Source organism: Cupressus sempervirens, chromosome 11, assembly GCF_028749045.1.
Source record: "Cupressus sempervirens isolate cs-2001-9-10 chromosome 11, ASM2874904v1, whole genome shotgun sequence".
NCBI lineage: Eukaryota > Viridiplantae > Streptophyta > Pinopsida > Cupressales > Cupressaceae > Cupressus > Cupressus sempervirens.
This window is the reverse complement of record NC_143128.1, coordinates 690285993-690312881: the sequence shown is the minus strand read 5'-3', so window position 1 is coordinate 690312881 and position 26889 is coordinate 690285993. Positions and strand designations below refer to the sequence as shown.

Below are 26889 nucleotides of genomic sequence, written 5' to 3'. Positions count from 1 at the left end.
TATCCGACAAGACAACTACCGAGATATGGACACATCTCAAAGGTCTTCATGAGACTTCTGACAAAAGAAAAGCTTTCTTCTTGAAGAACACTATTTTCTATTATCACGGATGAGTGAACCTCACTCCATGCTCACCTGAATAGGATTCAGGAAATACATGATCAGTTGCTTGCCATCAGTTACAAGATGGAGGAAGAGGACATTGTGGTTATCACTTGCTGGAGTTTTCCAAAGTCCTATGAGCATTTTATCGAGACTCTCAACATCACGTCTTCCGGTGTTGATCTAAAGTTCACTAATCTTTGCACACTTCTGCTTCAACAAGATTGATGGAAACAACAGTTCAATAACAATTCCAACTCCACCTCCACAGAGCAAACCTTTGCTACTATATCCTTTCAAATGGATAAAGCCAAGTTTCAAAGTTGTCTTAGCAGAAGTCTTATGCTCTTGCTTTAGACAGCTCCCAGAAGAAGAACATTCAATGCAACTATTGCCACAAGTTTGGGCACATGAAGGTTGAATGTCGGCAATGCTTAGCTGCCTAATCTAAGCAATCGGGTTCATAGCCCAAAGCAAACAGTGCAAAGCACACTGAGCAAACGGAATCTACCTTTTACGCCTACATGGCTAAAAGACCTACAGATCATGTGAAATTGTCTACTCGGTACATTGATTCAAGTGCCTCTCATCATTTCACTCACCACAAAGACTAGTTTGCTGACTACCAGCCTTATTCAAATTCTATTATTTTTGGTGATGGAGAAGAGCACATAGTTGTCAGCAAAGGCAACATTCAGATTCAGTCTATTGGGACGAATCTCATTTCCTTGATGTGTACTATGTTCTAGGGCTAGAACTAAAACTACTCTCAGTCAGTAAGTTACTGTGACATTCTCCACACTTGGATGTCACCTTCAGTTCACATCAGTGTACCATCATTGATCGAGCAACTTAGTCTACTATTGAAGTGGGTCTTGAGGATCATGGTCTTTTCCAACTTACTAATTCTAGTGATTCTCAGGACTTAGCTATGGCTGCTCGAAGGTCTTCTGTTAGCACACTTTGGCATCAACGATATGGACACTTAAATGTGCATTATCTCTCTCAGCTTGCTTAGGATGAGCTTGTCCTTGGATTGCCAGAGATTCAGAATCAACAACTTGGAGTTTGCAATGCATGCCAGGTTGGGAAGCAACATCGTGCACCTTTCACAAGTGGCAATTCATGGCGAGCTTCTCAGGTACTTCAACTTGTTCATGTCGATATCTGCGGCCCTATGGCCACTCCTGTTCTTGGGTCCAAGTATTTTCTATTGTTTGTTGATGATTTCAATAGAAAAATGTGGGTGTATTTTCTTAAAGAGAAATCTGATGCATTTCCAGTATTTTAGAAGTTTAAACCTCTAGTTGAAAAAGAGTCTAGGAAATCTATTATTACTCTTACATCAGTCAATGGGGGGGATTTTGTTCTAATGATTTCTCTAGCTTCTTGGATACTCATGGCATCAAACAACAATTAACCACACCCCACACACCACAACAGAACAGTGTAGTTGAACAATGGAACAGAACAATCACCGAGATAGCTCGATCCATGCTCGAACACAAACATGTTCTGAAGAAGTTTTGGGCAAAAGCAATCAACATTGCAGTTTATCTTTTGAACGGGTCACCCACAGTGGCAGTCAAAGGTAAAACTCTGAAAGAGGCTTGGTCAAGTCACAAGCCCAAAATCAGTTACTTGAAGGTTTTTGGCTCCCTTGCTTTTGTTTGGATCCCTAATGCGTCATGCACCAAGTTGGATGCCAAGAGTCAAAAACTCGTGCTTACTGGATACAATAGTCTTCACAAAGCCTACAACTTGATGAACACTAAGACATCTCGTCTCCTATACAGTCGAGATGTAGTCTTTGATGAGCAACGAGGACCATTCATGTCTATTTCTCCTGTTCTTGATCCAGCAAACTAACCTATGAAGGCTCATGATTTGGGAGTTAGGTCCACCTGATGGGAGGGCTCCAGTAGCTCTTGCAGCTCCAGTTATACTAGTGATCCCTATACAGACACCTCTAGCTTCTCCTGTAGGATCACCTCGATTTTTTGATGTGTCATCTAAGTTTTATCCAGATTCTTCTGATGAGGAACCTAATCACCAAGCATCTCTTGATACTAGTGTTGGTCGTTCTCCTCTTCGACCTAAGCGGTGGGCTAAGACACTTGTTGATCTTCGTGATGATGAGCTCATTGATGGGAGAACTGCTCGGAAAAAGAGCAAACCTGCTATGTTTGTTAACTTTGCGCTCGTGACCAACATTCATAGTGTGTTTGAGCTCAAACATATTCCAAGGCTAAAGGCATTCAAGAGCGGGAACAAGCCATGACATCTGAACACCAAAGCCTACTGAAGAATAACACTTGGGTCATTTCTGATCTTCCACCAAGGAAGAAACCCATTGGCTGCAAATGGGTTTACAAAATCAAATACAAATCTAATGGTACTTTGGATAAGTACAAAGCTCGTTTAGTTGCAAAGGGCTTTTCTCAGTGTTAAGGCATTGATTATGAGGAGACCTTTGCTCCTATTGCAAAGATGAGCACAATCAGATTAGTACGAGCCATGGCAGCACAATTTGGCTGAAAGGTCCATCAAATGGACGTCAAGAGTGATTTCCTGAATGGTGATCTCCATGAAGAGGTCTACACAACACAGCCTCTTGGTTTCAAGGTTGTCGGTAAAGACCATCAAGTTCTCAGACTGGTGAAAGCTCTATGGCTTGAAGCAGGCCCCTTGGGCATGGTACATAAAAATTAATAAGCACCTCAGTGATCAAGGCTTCAAGAGGAGTTTTTCATACTCAAATTTGTACATCAAGACAACTAACAATGACATCATCCTTCTAGTTATTTATGTAGATGATTTGATCATCACTGGCAATTCGGCATCTTTGATTCAGGGAATCAAACAGAATTTATGCCACTCTTTTGATATGACTGACCTTGGGCTCATACACTATTGCCCAGGTGTTGAGGTTTGGCAAAAGTCTTTTAGTATATTCATCTCTCAGTCCAAATATGTCAGGGATCTGTTAGACAAGTTCCGTATGCAGGATTACAAACCTGCATCTACACCCATGGAGAAAGGTCTCAAGTTATCAACCAAGTCTGATTCTCCTCTCGTTGATAATACTACAAACAAGCAACTAGAAGGCAGCCTCATCTACCCCTCTGCTACTAGGTCTAACATCAACTTCACAGTCAGCTACATCTCCCGCTTTATGACAGCTCCCAAGGCTGATCATTGGATGACCGCAAAGCATATGCTTCGCTATATGAAGGGCTCTTCAAATTATGGACTTCTTTACTCTCGTAGTTCTACTTCTAGACTCAGTGGGTTCATAGATTTAGATTGGGCAGGCTTTGCTGACAATAAAAAGTCAACTTTTGGATGTGTCCAATTTGGGATCCAGTGCTGTCACATGGACCAATTAGAAGCAATAGGCAGTTTCTCTCTCCTCTACAGAAGTCGAATACAAAGGGACTGTTAAGGCAAGATGTGAAGTTGTTTGGGTTTATGGGATGCTTGGAGATATGCAGGTGTCACCAACAAGACCAACTACTTTGTTTGTTGATAACAAAGGCATTATCAAGTTACCCTAAAATCCAATCTTCCATGAACGAACCAAGCATGTAGATGTTCACTGTCACTACATACGACAATTGGTTGAAGATAACACAATAGATTTGCAATATGTTCCTACCATTGATTAGACTGTAGAGATCCTCACCAAGCCTCTTGCCCATGATAAGTTTGTCAAATTCAAGGGATAGCTTGGTGCTATGGATAGATTAACCATTAAGAAAGGGTGTTACAATTATAGATAAACATCTATTATTAGTTAATGGTAATCTATTTGTAATCTATTGTAAATATTAGAATGTTTCTAATATTTAGTTAGCTATAGTTATTTGTTAGCTTTTTTAGCTTTCTTTTAGCTAGAATTGAGTGTGTCTATTTTTTACGATCGTTTCCTAAGTAATACAAATCGCATCACTTCACTAAGTTATATCCAACACAAGGTCGCTAATTCGCAGTGTAAACCTCGAGTTGCCTAATTTGATCACACAATTGCCATATTGTTTAGCATATAAGGTTTCCCTATTTGAGAGAGAATAAGATAGTAAGTATTTTATTTTGCATCTTGAAGTGGTCTCAAAACTCCCATCAACAGTATCCTCCATCAATTTGCATGCTAGAATGGTTTTAACACTCTACCGGCTTTCATTCCTAGCATCCTCAAAACAATCTTCTATTCTCGGCATTCTGAATGCTTTAATCCAAGGGGCCTCCATTTCAATTGAGAATGATACATCCACCCGATGGCTTTGCTAGACAAAATCATGGAGGCCAAAATGATAGGGTATTCTTCTTTAAGGGAAGTGTTTCAAAAGATGTTGGGCAGTGATTTCATTGAGGGGGTAGCAAGACACCAGGTAATCTCTGACATATCCTCCATATTTGTAAGCAGCATGTTTAATATTACAGGGGATAAGGAACTAACCAAGGCACTGGGAAAGCATTATGTCGAAGACAAATTTTGGATTGCTATGACTGAGGAAGTGGAGAACACTTATTAATCTGTCTTCTCCTCTATCCAGTGGCTATTGGTGCAGGGGTTGGTGTCAATGGGAACCATCAGAGGAATAGAACCAAAACTGGAGACTCTAATAAAGGAGATGGCTACCATTCAGGACACTCTTAAGACTGATGCTTTTTCCTGTTGCACAGCCCATCAGTGAAAGTGTTCAAAGTATACAGAATGGATAAATTCACTCTTATTTAGAGGTGATTTAACCTGGAAAACCCACAGAAGTGATAAAATTTCTGTTGTATCAAGCTGGCTTAGTCAAGCACAAAGATGGTACCTATGGATCCAAACTTATCAAAACGTGACTGTCATTTAGCTGCTCTGTTTTATAAGCTTCTCTTGTATGCAAAGGTCATAGAACAGTAGGTTTCCATAAGCAACATATGTTGGCATCTAGAATGTATATTTGCTTTCTTTACAAGGGTTGGTTGAATATATTTTGTATTGTAGTTCATACTGTCATTCTATGTAGCCATTATATAATGCCAAACAGTCATACAATGTTGGAAATATCTGATATCCTTGCAAGCCATCACAGCAATTATTTTGTAATTTTCTCATAAAGCTCAATGGAAAGTGAGATGACCCTTTGTCACTTGATTCATAAAAATGCATGTTAAGGATGGAATAACCAGAAACATTGCTAATAAAATGGAACAGTAACTCGGAAGGTTCAAAAAGGAAAACTGATGACTTGTTCTTTATAATTGGACTGCAGACATTATTCAATTTATGCTACAACTTGACCCCAAAAATGGAGGCAACTTGTTTTCTTTCATTATGGACAAAATAATATCAACTTCTAGACATAGTCATATTACGATAATAGATAGTTTCTATTAATCTCTATTTAGTATCTAATGGTTATCTATTGTAATCTCTTGTAAATATTAGAATGTTTCTATTATTTAGTTTCATGTTTCTAGAATAGAATGTTTCTATTCTTTACAATTGTTTCCTAAGGAAACATCGTTCAGTCTCCTGTATAAATTGATCTCTTGATCACTGTTAATTTCAAGCAACTATTTTCCAATTACTTGGTAATATGGTATCAGAGCCAATACTCCAAAAAAATTCAAAAATTATTATTATTTCTTGGTCAAAATTATCTGCCTTTTATTTTCAAAATTATTTTCATGCATATCTGCTTACAAAACCTCTAGTTTGACTAGGATTTACAGCCAAAAAAACGGCCAATTTTGTCTGTAACTAACTTTTTTTTTCTGGTCTGCAAACTCGTGCCCTTCTATCCACAACTGGCACGACTAAATCCTCCGAAAATCGAGGGTTATTCTCTGCCATTCATGTGGAGGTCTGTTGGGCGCCATTTCTTTGCAACTCGCGCCGAGATTTTTCTACCACTTGCATCCAAATTTCTCTGAAAATCATGCGTCTGTTTTGAGGCCCATTTTCACCATTATTTTTTTTTAAAGTGGTCCTTTTTTGTAGTGTTTGGACACATCTAGGGTTTTTATAAACCTCTGGTCTTGATTTGCGACCAAAATCTGCAATTTTCTCTTGAAGTCCATTTTTCTAAGCCTTTTTTTTGCAGCCGACTAGGATTTTGCTCAAAACCCTAATTTTTCAATACTAGATCCAAAATATGTTTACATAACCTTGATGAGTTTTTCAAGAGCACATCTGGGTTGTCATATTTTTCTGGGTGTCTCAATTTGTGTGCCTCACTTTTTGAGCCGGCGGATCCAAAATTTGGCAACATATTCTTTCTGGATTTTATGAGCTCTCTTCAGGATACCTCTTCATTTTTTCTAGGTCTTCCATTTTCTTGCATCAAAGTACATGCCTTCACAGATTTTCACGCTTTATCACTACAAAACGTGCTATGGCATCTCTGACTAATATTTTGCTTGGGGGAAATCAGAAGTCCAAAAGTCGCAATTATACATCGTTCAATCTCTCGTATAAATTGATTTCTTGATCATTGTTAATATCAAGCAAATATTTTCCAATCACTTCATAAAAAGTCAGACCACAAAATATATGCCAAGTAGAAACATTCACACAGTTTATTTGCATTCTGAAATTCAAGAGCATTGCCTCTCTCAGCATCCATGTGAATTGCAGCGAACTATAAGAAGAATCGAGCACAAGTTCATGCAAGAAGCAAAAGTTTTTCTTTTTTCTCTTAGAGGGGTAAATGCTTTGATCTGGAGCTCTGAACCAGTGAGCCCAGCAATGGGGGACCTCAGCCCCATGGGATTTGAACCTTGACGGCAAGTACAACACAACAACTTAACCATCACAACATGCCACTACTGGCAAGCAGCAAAAGTTAATCCAAAGACACTAAAATTAAATTTGCTTGAGAAGATCGGCCTCTATCATTCTGATTGGTTAGAAGATGGTAAGATAAAGGGAAAAAGAAAACAAATCCTTCAAACAGATGCTGGTTCTATCTAGTAACTCCATGGATAGCTCTGATGATTGACCCAAGGGGGTGCTACGAAAAACCCATGGCAAGGGCAGATTAACCAGAAACACAGCTAATTATTTGGAACAAGAACTTGACCCTATGCAGGACAAGAATTTGACTCAATTTCATAGGTTTGAAAATATAAAATAATAAATTGCCCTACCTGTTTTGACTGTGTGCACCAGTAAATTAGACTACAAAATCAGCCTAAAAAATAGGGAGGTCATTCAGTTCCTTCTAAAGCAGTCAAAGCAATTTCTAGGTATAGTGGCCCCAAGAGAAATATGCTCAGAAGAAGTGTTTGCACAAAGCCTACTCACAATCTGAAACTTAAGATCATTATGCATTTCAGCAACTGAATTTCATTGTTTCCTATTAATGAAGCATTATCTGATCACAGTTTATAACATATATGCTGTTGCGAGAGTGGTATATTTATGCATTTCAGTGGGAGGTACCATGTTGGAATGAGGTTGCAGGTCTAACCTGTGCCAGTGATGGTAAACACCCTAAGATTTTGGGGTGTTGCCATCGCTATCAATATTATAGTTAAAATGACCCCAAAAAATAGGGAGTTTGTTCGATTCCTTCCAAAGCAGTCAAAGCAAATTTTAGGCATAGTGGCACCAAGAGAAATATGCTGGAAAGAAGTGTTCGCATAAAGCATACTCACAATCTGAAACTTAAGATCATTGTGCATTTCAGCAACTGTGTTTCATTGTTTCCTATTAATGTAGTATTATATGATCAGAGTTTATAACATGTATGCTGTTGTAAGAGTGGTACATTTCTGTATTTCAGTAGGAGGTGCCATGTTGGAATAAGGCTGCAGGTCTAACCTGTGCCAGTGACAGTGAACACCCTAAGATTTAGGGTATTGCCATTGCTATCAATATTAGTTAAATTGACCCTAAAAAATAGGAAGATCGTTCAATTCCTTCCAAAGCAGTCAAAGCAATTTTTAGGCATAGTGGCACCAAGAGAAATATGCTCAGAAGAAGTGTTCACACAAAGCCTACTCACAATCTGAAACCAAAGATCCTCGTGCATTTCAGCAACTGTGTTTCATTGTTTCCTATTAATGTAGCATTATATGATCACAGTTTATAACATATATGCTGTTGCAAGAGTGTTATGTTTCTGTATTTCAGTGGGAGGTACCATGTTGGAATGAGGCTGCAGGTCTAACCTGTGCCAGTGATGGTAAACATCCTACAATTATGGGGTATTGTCGTCGCTATCAATATTGGTTAAAATGGGAATGAACCCGCTGTATTGAAACAAAAGTTTTGTTACAAAACACGTTAAGCCTTTAAAATTTTCAGAAACAAATTATCTAAATATAATTATTTATACTTATTAAAAGCCAAAACAATCCATTTCATCAACAGAACTCCAAAATAAATTATAAAATCAATAATAAAAATATTCTACAAGACCCCAATATAAACTTAATAAACTTCTACAATTATCCTACCACTAGCTTTGTATGTCAGTCCACATTGTACGGACAAATCCATCATCAATGCATCCAATGCTGATCCAGTTAAATATAACAGAATGCACAGTATATTGAACAATATACAAGTGACTCGTAAACTATCTTGTCAACCAAATTAATGTAATCCAAATTACTATTTCTTCTAGCATCCACCACCAAAAATGCCTTCATCTATTTATGATAACTGCTCACATATTTATAAATAAGAAAAAATATATTCAACATTTAGATACCATCTTTAAGTTAAATAGATTTAATGTTTTTTATTTCAGATGTATAAACAAGTTTGTTGTAATTTATGATTTATCTTTCTTTTTCTTCTTATTGAACTCATTTTGTTACTAATGGACAATAATATACAGATTCAAAATTTAAAATTTATTATCCTACACTGAATAGCACTAGGTTATACTTTGCAAATTTTACTGCCTTTTTTATTTAACTATATTCTCTTAATATTTCTTAAAATTCTATTAACTGCTTTCATTAGTAAAGAAGCATAACATATAATTCGAACTTTGTACTATTCAATAAATAACAACAAATGATATTTATAAATACTAAATTTAATAGGTTTTAAAATTTTATTATATTTCCTTAACATGCACCTGCATGCAAACCATAATCTTCATGATCAATAATCAACTAAATAGATATAAGTATAGATCAAAACGAATGGTTCCTATCATCAATGTTTATTTTCCTCTGGTCATTCTTGGTGAGCTAACAGATATTCAGATGCGTTGGAGAACAAAGAGAAAAATAAGGAATGCAATATTGACACAATTAGATAGACAACATCATGATACCCTTACCAGTAATAATATTTAGCAAAAGAAGAATAAACATATAATAATAACAATCAGATATACATTGCATAATCAAATAAAGACAAATTTGATTGTACAGTAGTATGTATGTATGCATATCAAAGAACTAACTGCCTTTATTGGGTATGCATGTGTGGGCAGTACATAATCGGGGATTGCCCTCAATGTTCTTTAATCCATATAATGATATGTGTTTTGGGTAGGGTTACTAAAAGTCCTGCTGTTTCTTCAGAGAAACAGGGTATTAGGTAATGGGTTTTCGCATTATATGCTCAGGGGCCATCAACTGATATTCATCCAAATTTTAATACCACCAAGACAAATCTGAGCTAAATTAAAAGGTGGGTTTTCCCCAATCAGTGGAAGAGTTTGACAAAAAACATAATATAAGAGGATTCGTTAAAAACAAATGCAGAATTTAGTCGCATACATCTTATTGACGATCTTCTGCCTGGAGCCCTGTGACAGCCCATTCCTCCAGTCGTTGTTATTGGTGGTCATGGTGTTGGTGGTCATGGTGCTGGCTGAGTCCATGGCAGACCTCGTGTGCTCACCAAGATCCATAGCCTTCTGGTTGCTACTAGAAGAACCACCTGCGAAAGAGTTTCCATCTCGAGAAACATGATTTCTTAATGATAGCATCTTGAGAGATATCTTTCGTAGATAGTCTTCCTGCATAAGATAGAGGAACAACATTATCCTCCAAAGAAAAGGGAAAACAAAACTCCACACATTTAATCCCTTTATAAACATGGATAATTTTCAAAACAAGTGACAAAAAAAATAGAAACCATATGACTTGGAAGATGTTATGCAGTGAGAGATTCATCTTGCTGTAACAAGGGTGCAATAACATAGCTATTTTAAAGAACCATAGCTATGCTGCCTTCTTGACTTTTTATAAAAGTTGAAACCATCAAATTGATTCAAGAATATAAAGATTCACAGAGGAAAAGTTTAGAAATCTGGATAAAATTATTTTTTATTGCAAGACGATGATGGATACTTGAAGACCTGGAACATTTCTGAGTGTTAAGAATTTGAAGTGCTCATTAAGTTTTCCCAAATTCAGAGACCTAACTATATTAAAGCTAAAAATGATAAATTAAGGGATTTGGGATTTAAATTCTAGTTATTATATCAGAGAAAAGCACACGTGCACATATACAATTATCAGCTGTAATTTCCTAAATTGATCAAGCATTTCAGTAATTTAGCTCTCATATTTTATATTTTCTTCCCAATATGGCAAACAAACAATTCTACTATAATTGTTTTTCAATAACCGATCACATGGGATTTTGAAAAAGACATGTATGATGATGACATAGACAGCAGATAAGGAAATTCATGCAGAATTAATTATATTGGTGAATCTTTCAACCTCCCATAATGCCATTTCGGATCATTTAAAGGATGTGTTCATTATTTACTGTTTAAAAATAACAAATAATTGCTATAAATACAACACTCAATGAAAAGCCAATAATTATAACAACTTGTGTACACACACACAAACATATCTATGAGATAAATGTGAAGTTAACTGACCTGACCAACAGCAACACCATAAACCTTATCTTCAAATCGCAAAGCAATCCTTTTGAGCTCATGCATGCCATCAGGACCTGTAAATGGCATATGTCTATGTAGTGTGTCCATTCTGTACACAAATACTTGCCATTAGAAAACACCTTGCATGGTTTACCTAGGTAAACTAACCAATTGCAAGCATGACAAACACTTTAGTTTTGGTAGTTTAAAGCCCAGAGCTACCATGAAAGGGTAGCCATGTTATATGAAAAAATGATAAGGCTGAGAGTTGAACTTGATAGCCAGTCAGTTTGCACACAAAAGTTCTTCTACAGTAAAAAATTATTCACCCCTGCAAATGGTGTTAGAACAGTGAAGCAAAGCTGGCTTACTGGCAAATGAAGTCATCCCTAGGAAAGGAAGAATGAAACTGAATTTTGATAGGCTGCCAAAGATGGTCTTGGCTGTGCAAGCACGGGTGGAGTCTTTAAATGCAAAGATTTAAGGATTAAGCATTTATTGCTTGAATAATGGGAACTTATCTAATGAATAATCAATAGAGAATGCTCCTCCAAGACATCTTCCTTGCCATCTTTAATACGAATCTAAATATAGAATAAGGAGAGGTTAAAAGTTAATTGTTGGCTCCATATTTGGAAAAACGGCTTCAAAATTGAATGTCAAATATTGTTATTCAGGATATCACCAATTGAAAAATCTTGCACTATCATCGCTTTTAATTTTATTATGAAAGATAACAATGCTGCAGACATTTTAGAATAAGAAGGGGCTGGTGGAAGATCTAGAATTGGGTAAAATTATAAATCTGAAGTTTTCAAACACATCCAGACAAAAAAGCATGTATATATATTTGAGATGTTTTCCCACAATTCTTGGAATAAATGTCTCCATTAGGACCCTACCCCTTAATCAGAGTTACCCTTTGAAATGTGAAATTTAGGAAGATAAAATAAATGCTTGAATGGTATAACATTTAGTACAATCTGGAGCTAAGACTCTTAAAGTAGAAAATTTCCATTCAAATGGAGGCAATCGTGCATGGATATAGCACCTATGGCAGCAATGCAAGCATTGTTCAAGAGGTAGATGTTATTTCAATCACAAGCTTTATAATTTTTGTATATGTCAAGTTAAACTTGGCATTGTCTGAGAATGTAACTTTTTCTTCTTTAGCCTCCTTGGTTAATTGAGGTTTTATTATTTTATATAATATTGGGGTTTTATATAATATTGCCACAGCTGCACTGGCCGTTAAGGCTTTACGTTTGTGGCTCTCTTCAGTTGCATCCCTTAGTAATAAGCTTCTACTAGCCTTTGTGATTGCAACTTCAATTTCTGTCTGTCAAGTTGCCAATAAATCTGTGAACTCTTTTGAAAAAATTACTATAGGGTCTTAGACCAGTTTTTTTCTTTAATATAGGGATCTCCTTAGACCAGTTTTTTTCTTTGATACAGGGATCTCCTAGGCAGACTCTTGGTTCTGTTCTTTGTTTTTCTAGATATCTATGCTCCACTTTGTTGTGGCTTGCAAGGAAAATTCCAAATAACCATAATGCAAACTAAAAGTAAAATCTGTACAAAAGGTCATTCAAAAGTTCGATTCCAAAAAGACAAATTGAACTTTACAAATGACAATAATGCAAACTAAAAGTAAAATTGGTTCTGTTCTTTGTTTTTCTAGATATCTATGCTCCACTTTGTTGTGGCTTCCAAGGAAAATTCCAAATAACCATAATGCAAACTAAAAGTAAAATATGTACAAAAGGTCATTCAAAAGTTCGATTCCAAAAAGACAAATTGAACTTTACAAATGACAATAATGCAAACTAAAAGTAAAATATGTACAAAGGATCATGCGAACGTTAAATTCCAAAAAGACAGATTGAACTTACTTCTAAGATCACCCTCAACCATTCTTATCAGTTGACAAAGGTTAAGCCTGGAAGTAAACGAAAACAGGTCCTGAAATTCAATTCCAAAGAGGAAAATCAAACAAGGAAAACACCTCCTGAAAGTCAACTCCAAAGAGGCTAATCAAATTTACTTCAAGGAAGATTGCCCTCAACCATTCTAATCAGTTTGCAAATGCTAAGACTTGGGGTAAAGTAAAACACCTCCTGAAAATAAATTTGCACAAAAGGTCCAACAGAAGTTTGATCCCAAAGAGACAAAAATCAAACTTATTTCTAAGGTCACTCTCCACTATTCTAACCAGTTCACAAAGCCTAAGACTCAAGTAAAGAAAAACACATGAAATAAATGTCATTTCTAGTGTGTCCACAGATGGCTCTAATCATTCACTTAAGGGAGTGGCAAGTAAATCTCACAGTTCCCATACATGGGATCTCTAGATCTCACTCCTCTGCTCAAGATATTTCTAACATCAAATGGAAACCCCTACCAATAGGAACAAGAATATTGAATTTTGACAGCACCTCCCATTGTAACCTAGGATCCTCAGGGGAAAATTGTGTTATACATGACATGACACATGTGCTGGTTAAGGAAGCATCAAAAACGATCAAATCGAGCACATATCATGAAGAAGACGCAGAGACATTGCCACTCGGATTGCAATCGATGAGTTCATACAACAAAGGAAATATAATCATCAAAGGGGATTATTTGTTAACTGTCATCCCTCAAAAAATGATACCCTATGAACTGGAGGATAACAGCATCCTAATCAATGGTACAAATACTTTGGATGACCTTCCATCTTTCTCACCAACTATTCGTACAGAGAGGGGAATAAAATAAAAGAGCAAAACAATGCTGTCTCAACAGGGAGGTATCCTCCATTAATTTCCATGCTCGAATGGCTTTAATTCTCTGCGAGCTCTCATTTCTGGCAACCTCAAAACAATCGTCTATTTTCTGCATTCTCAATGCTTTAATCTGAGGAACCTCTATGTCAATTGAAAAAGCAATATCTGCCAGAAAGATTTCCTGGACAAAATTATGGAGGCCACAAAGACAAGGGTATCCTTGTTTCAGAGAAGTGATGCATTGGAAATGATTCAAAGATGTTGGGCAATGCTTTGACTGAGGGGGCAAAAAAGACTGTGTAAATTCTGCCATTTCTTCCATGTACGTAAGTGCCATTTTAGTTCTACAGGGGGGCAAGGAACTAACTGAGGTACTGGTAAAGTATTATGTCTAAGACATTTTCGATTGGTACAACTGAGTCAGTGGATAAAAAAACTTACTGATCTTTTTTCTCTTCTTTCCACCGGCTACTAGTACAAGGGTTTGCTAATAATGATGCATCCTGACATTAAAGATCATTGCCTCTTTCAGCACCCATGTAAGTTACTGCTATCTATACATATAATTGAGCACAAATTCAAGCAAGGAGCAAAAGTTGATCCAAAGACACTCAAATCAAATTCACTATTGAGAGGAACACCCTCAATCATTCTTATTGGTTAAAATATGCTAAGACAAAGGGGACAAGAAGAAAAAACAAATCCTTCAAACAATTGCTGCTTCTATCTAGTAACTTTAATGATAGCCCTAAAGACTGACCTAAGGGACTGCTATGAAAACTCGTGTCCAGCACAGATTAACCAGAAACACAGGTAATTATATGAACAGGAATTTATTTCAATTTCATATATCGAAAAATAAATATTTGTAAATTGCTATTCTCAGTCTGAAATTGCTATTCTCAGTCTGACTATGTACACTATCAAATTTAGGCTACAAATTGACCCTAAAAAGAAGGGTAGTTCAACTTCTTCCAAACCAACTAATAAATTATTTTTAGGCATAATGGCACCAAAAGAAATATGCTCATTTGCACAGAGTCTAAGCATATCCTTAAACTTAAAATCATTGTGTATTTCAGCAACTGAGTACATACTTAAGACATACTTAAGAAAAACTCTTGCATAAGCACAAGAACCTGGATAAGATATTCAAACTTAGGCTGAAATTTTTGCTTGACACAGGAAAAATCTGGTTGGGTTTGTTCATGAAGTTTTCGCTGTTTCCTACAATTGTAGTGTTAATTGATCACAGTTTATAAAGTATGTGCTGTTGCAGGAGTGTTATTTTTCTGCATTTCAGAGAGAGTTACCATGTTGGAATCAGGCACCAGGTCTAACCCATGTCAGTGATGGTAAACTCCCTAAGGTTTTGGGTCATTGACATTGCTTTCTATATTAGCTAAAATGAGACTGACATCTCTGTGTATCCCCTTCTAAGGATCATTAAAAGTTAGAAGTGTGATATTCATAAATCCATAATTGCCACGTTCAATGTTCATTCATCATTGGTTCAAAATTTCAATCATATAATAAGAAGAAGAAAAGTTAGACGTGTGATACTCATAAATCCGTAATTGCCAATAACATTATAAATAAAATACCTCATATATCATATTCATATTTTGCAAAAGTCTCAAAATGTCGTTACACAATGAAAATTTAAATTACAAGCCATATTTCATATTTAATATCCAAATTCATCTTTGAAGAAAAATGCAAAGCAGTGGAAGAAAGCAAAAATGGTGAAAATGCTTGAGAAATGAATGAATGATCATCAAATGACTAAATGCATGCTTTTAAAATTTAAAAATAAATAAAACAATGGCATGTGGGGCCCCTTTTTGAGCACTCACAGCCTTGGATGCCCATGGATTCCTCCGGATCCCTGGCTGGAATCCAGAAGGAATCATACTGAAATCAGGATCCACGCCTAAATGCAAGGATCTGGTAACTTAGAGTCAAAACAATCCAATTCGTCAATGGAAATCCAAAACAAATAAATCAACATAAATAATTCTACAAGACCCCAATATAAAATCAATAGATTCTACAATTATCTTACCACTAGCTCTGTAGGCCAGTCCACATTGTAAGGGCAAATCCATCATAAATGCATTCAATACTGATCCAGTTAAATACAACAGAAATGCACAGTATATTGAACTATATACAAGTGACTCGTAAAGCAACCTTTCAAAGTATTTCACAGGAATAATCTTATCCACCAAAGTAATGTCTTCCAAATTTCTTTTAGCATCCACCACCAAAAATGCTTTTACTTGTTTTAAGGAAAAATATCTAAAATCTAAACACCAACTTTGATAAACTTACTCTAAAATAACTGTATCCTCTCTTTATTTTTAAAATACGTCTTGTCTTAAATAACTTTTTTTAAAGCGGTACAAACAAATTTGTTGTGATTTATGATTTTTCTTTCTTTTTCTTACGAATGTTTATATAAAATGTATTTACTTACAATCTTGCTCAACTGGTTTGGTTACTACAGACAATAATGTACAGATATAAATTTAAATTTATTATCCTACACTAAATAACACTAGGTGATATTTTGCAAACTTTTTATTTTCTCTTAACGTTTTCTTGAATTTTATTGACTGATTCCATTACAAGGAATAACATATAAATTTCAAAGTTCTTACTCTAATATGAATAACAACAAATGATATTTGTAAATTTGATTGGTTTTGAAATTTTGACTCTATTTTCTTAACATGCCCCTGCAAGTAAATCATAATGTTTACAACCAATAATCAACTATATAGATATAAGTATAGATTAGTACGAATGTCCCTATCATCAATATTTCTTTGCCTTTAGACATCTTGGTGAGCTATTAGAGTCTCAGATACAAATGAGAACAAGGAAAAAAATAACTATTAGATTTACATCATACTCAAATAAAAAAATTCAAAGAACTGTATGGTAGAAAGATTCAAAGTAATGATATGAAAATCAAAGAACTAATCTGACTTTTTAGGGTATGCCTATGGGTGGGCAGTACATAGTCTGAGATTGCCCTCAATGTTATTTAATCCATCCAATCATATGTGTTTTGGGTAGGGTTAATGAAACTCCCTTTTATTTATTCACAGAAACAAAGTATTAGGTAATGGGTTTTTGCAATATATGGTAAGGCACCATCAACTGATATTCATCCAAATTTTAAAACACCTAGACAATGCTGTGCTAAATTACAAGGTGGGCTTTTCCCAATTGGTTTCAAATTTTGACAATAAACATGTAACTGCAACACACAAGGATCCATTAAAAAGGAATGCAGAACTTTATTGCGTACATCTTATTGATGATCTTCTGCCTGGAGTCGTGTGATAACTCATTCCTCCAGTTGTTGTTGTTATTGGTGGTCATGGTGCTGGCTGAATCCTCGCAAGGCATAACAGCAGGAATTCAGCAATTTACACAAAGTATAGAAATTAAGAGGACCCTTACTCCTAACTTAAATGATTAAAAAAAGTCCTGGTAAGGATGGAATAACCAGAAAAATTGCTAATAATATGATTCCAGAAAAATTGCTAATAATATGGAAAAATAATTCCGAAGGTTCAAAAATCAGTTTATGAATTATAATTTATGATTTATATCTCTTTTACTTACAAATGTTTATATAGAATTGGTTGCTAATGGACAATAATGTACAGATTTAAATTTTGAAATTTATTATCCTAGACTAAATAACACAAGGTGATATTTTGCAAATTTGATTGCCTTCAACTTTTTAATTATATTCCCTTAATATTTCTTGCTAATTATATTAACTGTTTTCTTACTAGTAAAGAATAACATATACATTTAAAATTTCTTACTCTACAATAAATAACAACAAATGCTATTTGTAAATTTGATTGGTTTTAAAATTTTAATTATATTTTCTCAAGATGCACCTGCAAGTAAACCAAAATGTTTAAAATCATTGATCAATAATCATCTATATAGATATAAATATAGATTGGTACGAATGGTTCATATCTTCAACTCTTTGCCTTCAGACATTCAAGCTAATAGATACTCAAATGGATAAAAGAACAAGGAAAAAAATAAGGAATGCATTATCAAGAGAAAAATAAGGAATGCAATATTTGAGACAATTAGATAGACAACATCATGATACCTTAACCAGTAATGAAATTCAACAAAAGGACAGGAAAGATATAATTATAAAAATTAGATTTAAATTGCATAATCAACTAAAGACAAATTTGATTGTACAGTAGAAAGATTTATATTAATAATATAAAAACCAAAAAACCAATCCACCTTTTGGGGGTATGCATATGTGTGGCAGTGCATAATCCGAGATTACCCTTGATCTTCTTTTGTCCATATAATGATATATGTTTTGGGCAGGGTTACTGAAACTTTTTTTATTTATTCACAGAAGCGGAGGATTGGATAATGGGTTTTTGCCATATATGTTCAGGCACCATCAACTGATATTCATCCAAATTTTATAGACACAGACAAATCTGAGTTAAATTACAAGGTGGGATTTTCCCAAACGGTCTAAAAGTTTGATAATAAACATAGCTCTGCAATATAAAAGAATCCATTAAAAAGGAATGACAAATTTAGTGACATGCATCTCATTGACAATCTCCTGCCTGGTGTCCTATGACAACTCATTGACAATCTTCTGCATGGATTGCAAGCTGAACCCATCGCTCAATTTTGATGCCTTCAATTGTCCAACCAATGGTAAATAGAGAAAGGCACTCAAGACTTTCGCTTTAATGCTTTTCACATTTAGATGATTCCGTGAAGCTCATCAGGGATTCATGGATCGAAATAGATGTGCCTATAGCATATGATGGATGGAAAGATGCGAGAACTCACCCTTCGCTATATGATATTACAGTCTCCACAAGAAGTGCAGTGATTTTGAGAGTAGTGAATTGTAAAGGACAAGTGATGGACGGTCCATCAATTGCAAACATTCTTTTCCAAGTCATTGAGCAAGTTGGCTCTCAAAATGTTGTTAGGTGATAACAAACGATGCCAACAATTGTAGGGCTGTTGGGTTATTATTTGAGGAGCAGTATAAACACATTTTTGGGACACCTTATGATATCCACTCACTCAACCTAATGCTACGAAAAATCGGCATAAAAATTGAGTGGATTTGTAAGGAAACTTGTAACCAAAAATATTATCATTTTCACATAACCCATAATAGATTTGAAATAAATATGCAATTGAAATCCACATGCAAAAGAATATCTAACATACCCACAAAAAATGTGACACAAGATATACCCTGAGAAACTCTCATTGAGGGAAAAAACCCAACCTCCAAAAGCACCCATCACCATGTATTATTCAACAAAAACTATCATTGCAATACAACCATGGAAGCCTGCAAAACCATAGCCACAACCAAGCAATCCATGTGAGTAAGCATGAATCCACACATCCCACGCCATGCTTCCAATCTTCACAAATGCTCCCTTGGCTAACCTATCAAGCTTTGTCTTGCTCAACTCTTATCTTTTTTGTCTTTCTTCCCTTCTCACACAACAACTACCCTTGTGGTTGCTTATATAGTAGCAAGTCCCACAAAACCACCAAGTGGTATTACATAAACATTGTGCTACCTAACCCATTAACCCCAAGTTCGATTTCAGACATTTAATTCTTTTCCCCAACATTAAATAATTTCATCAAATATTATCACAATGTTACAATACAACTCATCAAGGATATCCCATGGGAATCTTTACATGTTGCATGTCCATCTAGGTACTCCTAGGTGCAACATTACATAATAAAATAACAAAATATTACAATATTATGCAATGTGTGCAACAGCCATTATCTCAACAGGATCAAACAAATATATGTTGATGCCCAAGAGATCCAAACGTTCATCACGAACCACCAAATGCAGCAAGCCATATTTAGACAATTCTTGAAATTTAAGCTCTTGAAGGCTAGTTAAAATATTTTAAAATTAAATATGTATTAGACTTTAGTAATACTCCCAAAGTTTTTTATTTTAATTTATGACTATTTTGATTTTGAAATAGGTTGTTGAGACCCAATTTGCCTCCAACACTATTGTTTTGAGACACCTTGTGAAGGATAAGGAGGCATTTTCTACAATGGTAATCAATGTTAATGGGAGCATATGGAGGCAATCTAGTAATACAGTGGCAGCTGCCATTACGGCAAGACAATGATACTAGATGAATCTTGGTGGTATTGAGCTCTATATCTCCTAAGATTTACTGAATCTGAATTGAGCATATCCAATTCACTGACATAGATAGATCTTGCTTGGGTGAGGTATATCTTGTTTTTAATCATAAATGAGAAAAAATAAGATTCTAAAGAAAGATTCTTTAAGGAACTCCAAAAAATCATGGTGAAGAGATGATAAAAAAAGAATACCCGTTTGCATCTCCTTGCCTTTGCATTTACCCCAGGGTACTACAGTCGAGTGGTCCCTAATGAAAGTAGCACTAGAGTTGCTCCATGTAAAGATCTTCAAGTCTAAGTTACCGATTTGGATGTGGATTCCAAAGCGAATAAAGGATGAGGGATTTTTTTTTTGGGGGGGGGAGGGATGCGGATGCATATGGATGCATATATATCCATATATATGTATACTATGTATATGCAAAGAAATGAGATAAGTAATTTCAGTCTTGTATTCTTACCTTCAAGATCAAAAGATGATCTACATTGTTTCTTTCAAGTATTTTGTTCAGATGCACAACCCCTAGAAAGTTATTTCTACAAGGTACATAATCTGCAATCTATTCACTTGTTTCAAATTTTAGGCATAGATTAATTTTTTTTAATCCTGCCCCATAATTTGAAGAGAGAATTTCCTCTCACTATTTGTCACAAAAATGGCAACTTAAAATGCTCTCAAACTTGAAAAGGTTTGCAAAATGCATTTCCATATAAGCTCAACTAGACAGCAGCCCAAAAGAAACCTACTGCAATTCAAAAGCAGTTGTGGAATCAGTTTTGTAATCCATTTTTAAGCACTAAGCATATAGTATTATTTGGTTGAAATTTTCACCCACAAAGAACTTCTTTGAGGCATCAATGTCTCATTGTTGTTCAAATCTATCATATCGCTCTTATCTTTCATTACATTTGTCTAATTATTTCACTCATTTTACTCATGATTTAAGCCTAATAGGACCAAACCACATGTTAAAAATATATTAATAAATATTTGTCTTTCTTTTCTAGGCAAGGAAGCATGTGGATTCTCTCAAGTGCCCTATGGGTGCCATTCGGATGCCACTCAAAAGCACTCGGATGCATTCAGATGCCTGAAACAGGTATTTGTCCGCATCGAGGTGCCTGTGAGTGGTATCTGAATGGCACCCACAGCACACCCATCCACCTCCAGCACCTATCTGCATCTGATTCTACATCTAGCCTCCACGAGGTCGAATCAATAACTTAGCTTAAAGTTTCTCATTGGTACAAGGCAGCCCACTTTCCTGATCCCATACCACCTATGGTGAGGTAAGAATTCATGAGTTTTGCAAGCACCAATGATAGTAGTCTTCACACTCTTTTAGGGCCCGTCTGGTTGCAAGGATAGGTAATGACAATTGGGAATTGCTATTCCAGAATAGCTATTTTGGAATTGGATTTTTTTCTCTCTGTTTGGTTAGACAAAATAGAAATGAGAATTGCACAGGCCACACCAATCCCATGTTCCAGCTCTCAAAGAATTTGGCTGCCAAAGGTCTGCTCTTTATGTTCGTCAGACATTCTCTTTGAATGCATTTGAGATAGACAATCATCCTACAATCTAATACATTATCTACAACTCGTTTCTTCTGTGGGTTCGAGATGTTGCGAATAAACTAGGTTTTCTCAAGGGTTAAAAAATTCGAAAAGCCACATCCCCAATGAGCAAGTTGTAGTTGTGAAGATATTCAAAGATGAAATCATTGGAGTGTCACCGTGAGGGAGAGCTTGATCGCTGAAATTCAAGTACTTGACAAGACGCCATAACTTGGTTTGTTTTTTGGGGTATATTTGGGCTTCAAGGGCCATGGCTTTGGTTATGGAGTTGATGTTGAATTGAACCTTGGCCGAGCACATTGAAGAAAAGACACTTACCTAGAGTAGATGCTTGAGGATTGCGGGGGGTGTGGCAAAGGGAATGGAGTACCTTCATGATGATTATTTGCAGCCAATTTCATACTGCAATTTGAAACCGTGCAACATCTTGTTGGACATGGACTTCAAGCCCAAGATTGCCGATTTTGAGATTTCTAAAATTCTATACTACGATGATGAGCCATGGATTTAGCAATTGGATGTTGTGAAGAATGTCTCGTGGGTGGTTACCAACATAACTTCTTAGTAAAAATGTCTACTTACAGATCTTGAAAATATTTTTTTCAATATCATCAGTTTGAAACAGATCTGAAAACATTATCAAATAAGAAAAAGTAAAAATGGGAATAGGAATAGTTATTCCAATAATAGGTATTTTTGGAATGGACATATGCTCATTTTAGGGGCAAAATGGGAATATGTATTCCTATTCCCAATTCCGATTTGGCCCACTAAAAAGAGAATACAAAACATATTCTAATTTTCTATTCCTATTCTGGTTGTATTCCAGCAACCAAACGGGCCCTTAGAGAAGGAAGGTGTTGATACTTGTAAATGGTGGTATTAATATGGAGAAATATACTAACATCTACAACCCATTGCAATCAAAGTTTTACCACAAGTAAGCTCTTAACTCTTAAGATTCTAATTTCTAAATTCTTGCTGATGAATACTAATTTATATTTTTTTTAAATTATTCATAACTCTTAACTCTCTAATTTAAAATTTAGAATCTTGATAGATTGCTAATTCATCATCATCCGCAAGGAATTGAAGCACATACTCCATCCACTTAGTAAAATGCAAAGTTGATCTATGTGCATTCAAACCTAAGGCTCCTAACACACAACAATAATACCTACAAAAAAAGGGATGCAAAGCATTGGGATGTTGAATCAGAGCCTGCGGAATTGGACGATTCAATTGTTTGCCTTGGTGCACTCGAAGTTGATGATCATCATCATCAGCATCTTGTTGGTTCCCAAAACCGCAGATTGGAAATCCAAGAGCCTGCCACTTCTCCGATAGGACTTCTCAATCAGTTTTGGCCAACGAAGGGAAATCACTTAGATTCCCCTGCACTTCGGGCTCCGCTACACCCAGGCGGGTAAACCTTCACCTTGAACACTGACTACCTAATTCAAGGGTTTTCTATAGCGAATTTAAACTTCAGGAGTTCCTCGACTGGCAAGGTCCTTCAACTCAATCAAAATGAAACTGAAATGTTGAATAATGGTTAAATGTTTTGAATAATTGATTAATAATAAATTTTATGCTTGCGGGAGGAATATATTGATTTTCTGACTTCAACAAAAAGACCAGTGCCTTTGCTTATCCGGGCGATAGAGTCAACTTCAGAGAATTTTTACATACAACTTCATAATGTTCAATGCATTTGTACTACCAACAATTTTGATAATCCAGATGCGACAGACCAATTATAATGCAATCTTAAATTAGTCCAGATTGAATTTTAACTCCACTGAGACAAACTGGACACAGCTGCGGAAACAATTAAATATTCCACAACACCTATGATGATCAAATTTAAAATGCTTAATTGACCATGTCCACTTATCTGATAACAAAATCATACACAGAATTTTAAAATATAATTATGAAGGACGATTCCCCTCAGTTTAAATCTTTATGCCGTTAATAATAAACAAAGAACATTTTTATTTTATTATTAAAATAAAATAATTTTATAATAATAAAATAATGGAACTTCAATATAAAATCATACTGAACCCTTATTCCTCCTTACAATAAATATAAAATGCCTCTTCTCAAAATGAATGTGTGAATGTTCGGATCTGTCCCCCTGAATTGTATCTTTTTGCTCCTCTTTTATATCCTTCTTCACAAATAGGTGTAATGTTTCAATATGAAACATTGTATCTTTTATTAAATTGCACCTTCTCATTATTTCATTCAAAACATCGATAAGGCATTGTTTTAATTGCATTAACAATTTCATTATTTGTTAAAGACTGATTAACATAATGCCCAGACTTGCGGTAACAATATGCGGAATTATAAGACTACATTCTTAACGAAAGCATTCGTCCAATGGAAGATGTAACACCTAGAACTTTTGTAGAGACGCCAAGATTAATACTGTAGAATCACTTAACCAATTCGTGGCACCGAATACAATATTTGTTGATGTTCCCAATCACCGAGTATATCCATAACATTTCGAAGCCATATTCAATTGATTTTGATCACTCCCGTGCCTTTATCGCATACACGTTATTGCCATCACCCTCGGCACTGGATATATATTCGTGTCCTAATTCTTCATGCATCATATGATATAGAAATCATATCGTTCATAGAGGAAAATTACTTCAAAAATGAAAATGCATAGATCCTCATGCATTCGACTAGAGGCAACTTATATTAGATGTTCTGAAGTAAACGGAATGCTTCCACAGCATCAACTCATCCGCATATGTTATGTGCACCTGGTGTGACATGATTTTTCCTATGACTTTGATGGCTTCTCCGATTAAGAATTACTAGATTTCCCCATGAACATTTTGAAGAATCATTTGTTGTGCTTTTTCCTGTCCATCCTTTATCTGTTCGGGACTTCAAACTTCGGGGTCTAGTAGGAGTTGCAGATCCTTGCACTGAAGGGTGAACTACTTCTTCAAGTTCAGGTGGCAAATAATTCCTACCAGAGGATAAGTGCTTTGTTTTTGCGTCTAAAGCCCTAACATATTCAAAAGGTTCACTACTTGCATAGGTAATACCTGTTATCAAGATCTGCTGACATTCGGCTTGGTGTCATCAGAATTGAATCTATACTTGATAAACTTGAGGCTCTTGGCAATCCTTCAATATTTGATTTTCTTCCAAACATATCAGATTGATTCTCTGATACATCAATTGCAAACCCATGATTTCCACCAGTAGTACCATTGCTTGTCATTGGTTCTGGTACAGGGAGATATTCAACTTCATAGTTGTACTTTGGCAAGCAAAAGAATTTAAGAGCACCAGGTACAAAGTACCGAAATGGACCAAAATGCTTTTGGTACTTTTCTGAAAGCTCTAGAACATCACTCACGAAACCATAATATGCAACTGTAAGACCTGCGTGAATGTCACCAGCTTGGACCCACCCAACTGCAAAAACATCTGTCGCTGTTAGACCGCCCCTTACAATAGCTAATGCAGAAGAGATAGGATCCCTAGCCCCCAACATTGTCCAAACAAGGGAGTTATCAGAGCCTGCAGGAATAATTCCAATTGGGACAGTCATTGCTTCTTTCAGATCATCTCTGTTAATCAAACCATTGAGAACCTTTCATTTGTTTATTGATATTTATGATACAGCCGCACTTTACTATCATATGATATCTATGATGTATCTTAATATGGCGCAGGTTGGCTATCCAATACATGTTCTTTTGTCCCTTCTTAGGTGCTGAAGATTCCCATCTTTGTTTTGTATATTATTGAAACGTATATATCATAATAAATAAACAATCTTCTCCACCATCATTTCTTAAATGGAGACTCTAAAAATTTTGAGCTCCATCACATCCAAGGGCTCATGAGGTTGTTCCTTAGGCTAATATTGCTAGCACCCCTGCCAATAGCACTGTTTGTGCTTCTAGTTTGCCACAGCAGGAGGAGGAGGATGTGTTTGATGACTTTTGATGATATTTGATCAATATTGACTGAGCCTGATTGTTAATGTTGGCATTATCATTTTTGGACTGGAACACAATATTAGCATAGTAGTGTATTATGAACTATTTGCCGCATATATATGGTTTTAGTACAGACAAATCTAAAGCGAACCTGAACCAGACCTTAAAATGTTTTGATTGAACCTGCAACCAAAATCTCAAACCCGAATCAAAATCTGAACCAGGACCCGCAACTTAGCACTACAATAGATAACAAAAAGTGACATTTGTAAATTTGAGTGGATTTAAAATTTTAGTTCTATTTTCTTGTCATGCACCTGCAAGTAAACTATGTTGTTTATAATAAATAATCAACTATATAGCGGTGGTAAGTACGATTCGTGCTAATGGTTCCTACCTTCAAATATTTCTTTGCCTTCGGACATTCTTGGTGAGCTAACAGATACTCAGATGGGTAGGAGAACAAGGAGAAAAATAAGGAATACATTATGAAGAGAAATATAAGGAATGCAATATTTGAGACAATTGGACAGACGACATCATGATACCTCTACTAGTATTTTAACAAATGGACAGGAAGGACATAATAATAACAATATTATCAAATATAAAGAAATTTGATTGTACAGTAGAAAGATTTATATAAATGATATAAAAATAAAACAATTAAACAGCCTTTTGTGTAAGCGTATGTGGTAGGGTTGCTGAAACTCTCTTTATTTATTCACAGAAACAGGGTAGTGGATTTTCGCACCGTCAACTGATATTCATCCAAATTCTAAAAACACTCAAACAAATCTGAGCAGGTGGGTTTCCCCCAAACGGTCTAATAGTTTCATGATAATTATAGCACTGCTTGTAGAGGATCCATTAAAAAGGAATGAAAAATATATGGCATACATCTCATTGACGATCTTCTGCCTGAAGTCCTGCGACGACTTATTGTCGATCTTCTGGGTGGAATGCCGGCTGAACCCATGGCTGAATTCTGTTGCCTTCAATTGCCCAACCAAAGGTAAATTGAGAAAGCCACGCAAGACTTTCCTATACAAGGATCAGTTGCTTTTTATATTACAAAGTGAAGTCTTTGATCCTTTTTTCGGATTAGTATCGATGGTTTAGATAATAAATATGATAGATAACTTTTAACGTTCACGAGACTAAATACAGCCTTTCGGACACGAAAGCTGTTCTAGGTGGACGCGTAGATTATTTAATTAATAAAAAGTTTTGTTTTTTAAAATGTATGTGTTGTATTTGAGGAGGAAGGGTAGGTTATTTATTTAACAAATGAAACTATAAAGGCATGATACTTTCGCTTTCATTCAATTCAATTTTTTAATTCAATTGTCC

General features: G+C 35.6%; 1 protein-coding gene across 1 annotated transcript in view; it reads right to left on the bottom strand.

Moving 5' to 3' along the window:
* The window catches only part of LOC149531593 (uncharacterized), a 66627-nt gene extending 40050 nt beyond the window's left edge, over positions 1-26577 (bottom strand). The window contains exons 1-4 of the mRNA XM_089810703.1: positions 26437-26577; positions 17055-17136; positions 10965-11076; positions 9844-10085 (exon numbers count right to left, since the gene is read on the bottom strand). Of these exons, the coding sequence (XP_089666829.1) occupies positions 9844-10085; positions 10965-11076; positions 17055-17136; positions 26437-26515 (515 nt within the window). The 5' untranslated portion in view covers positions 26516-26577. The remainder of the gene's footprint in view (positions 1-9843; positions 10086-10964; positions 11077-17054; positions 17137-26436) is intronic.
* Positions 26578-26889: the final 312 nt, after the last annotated feature.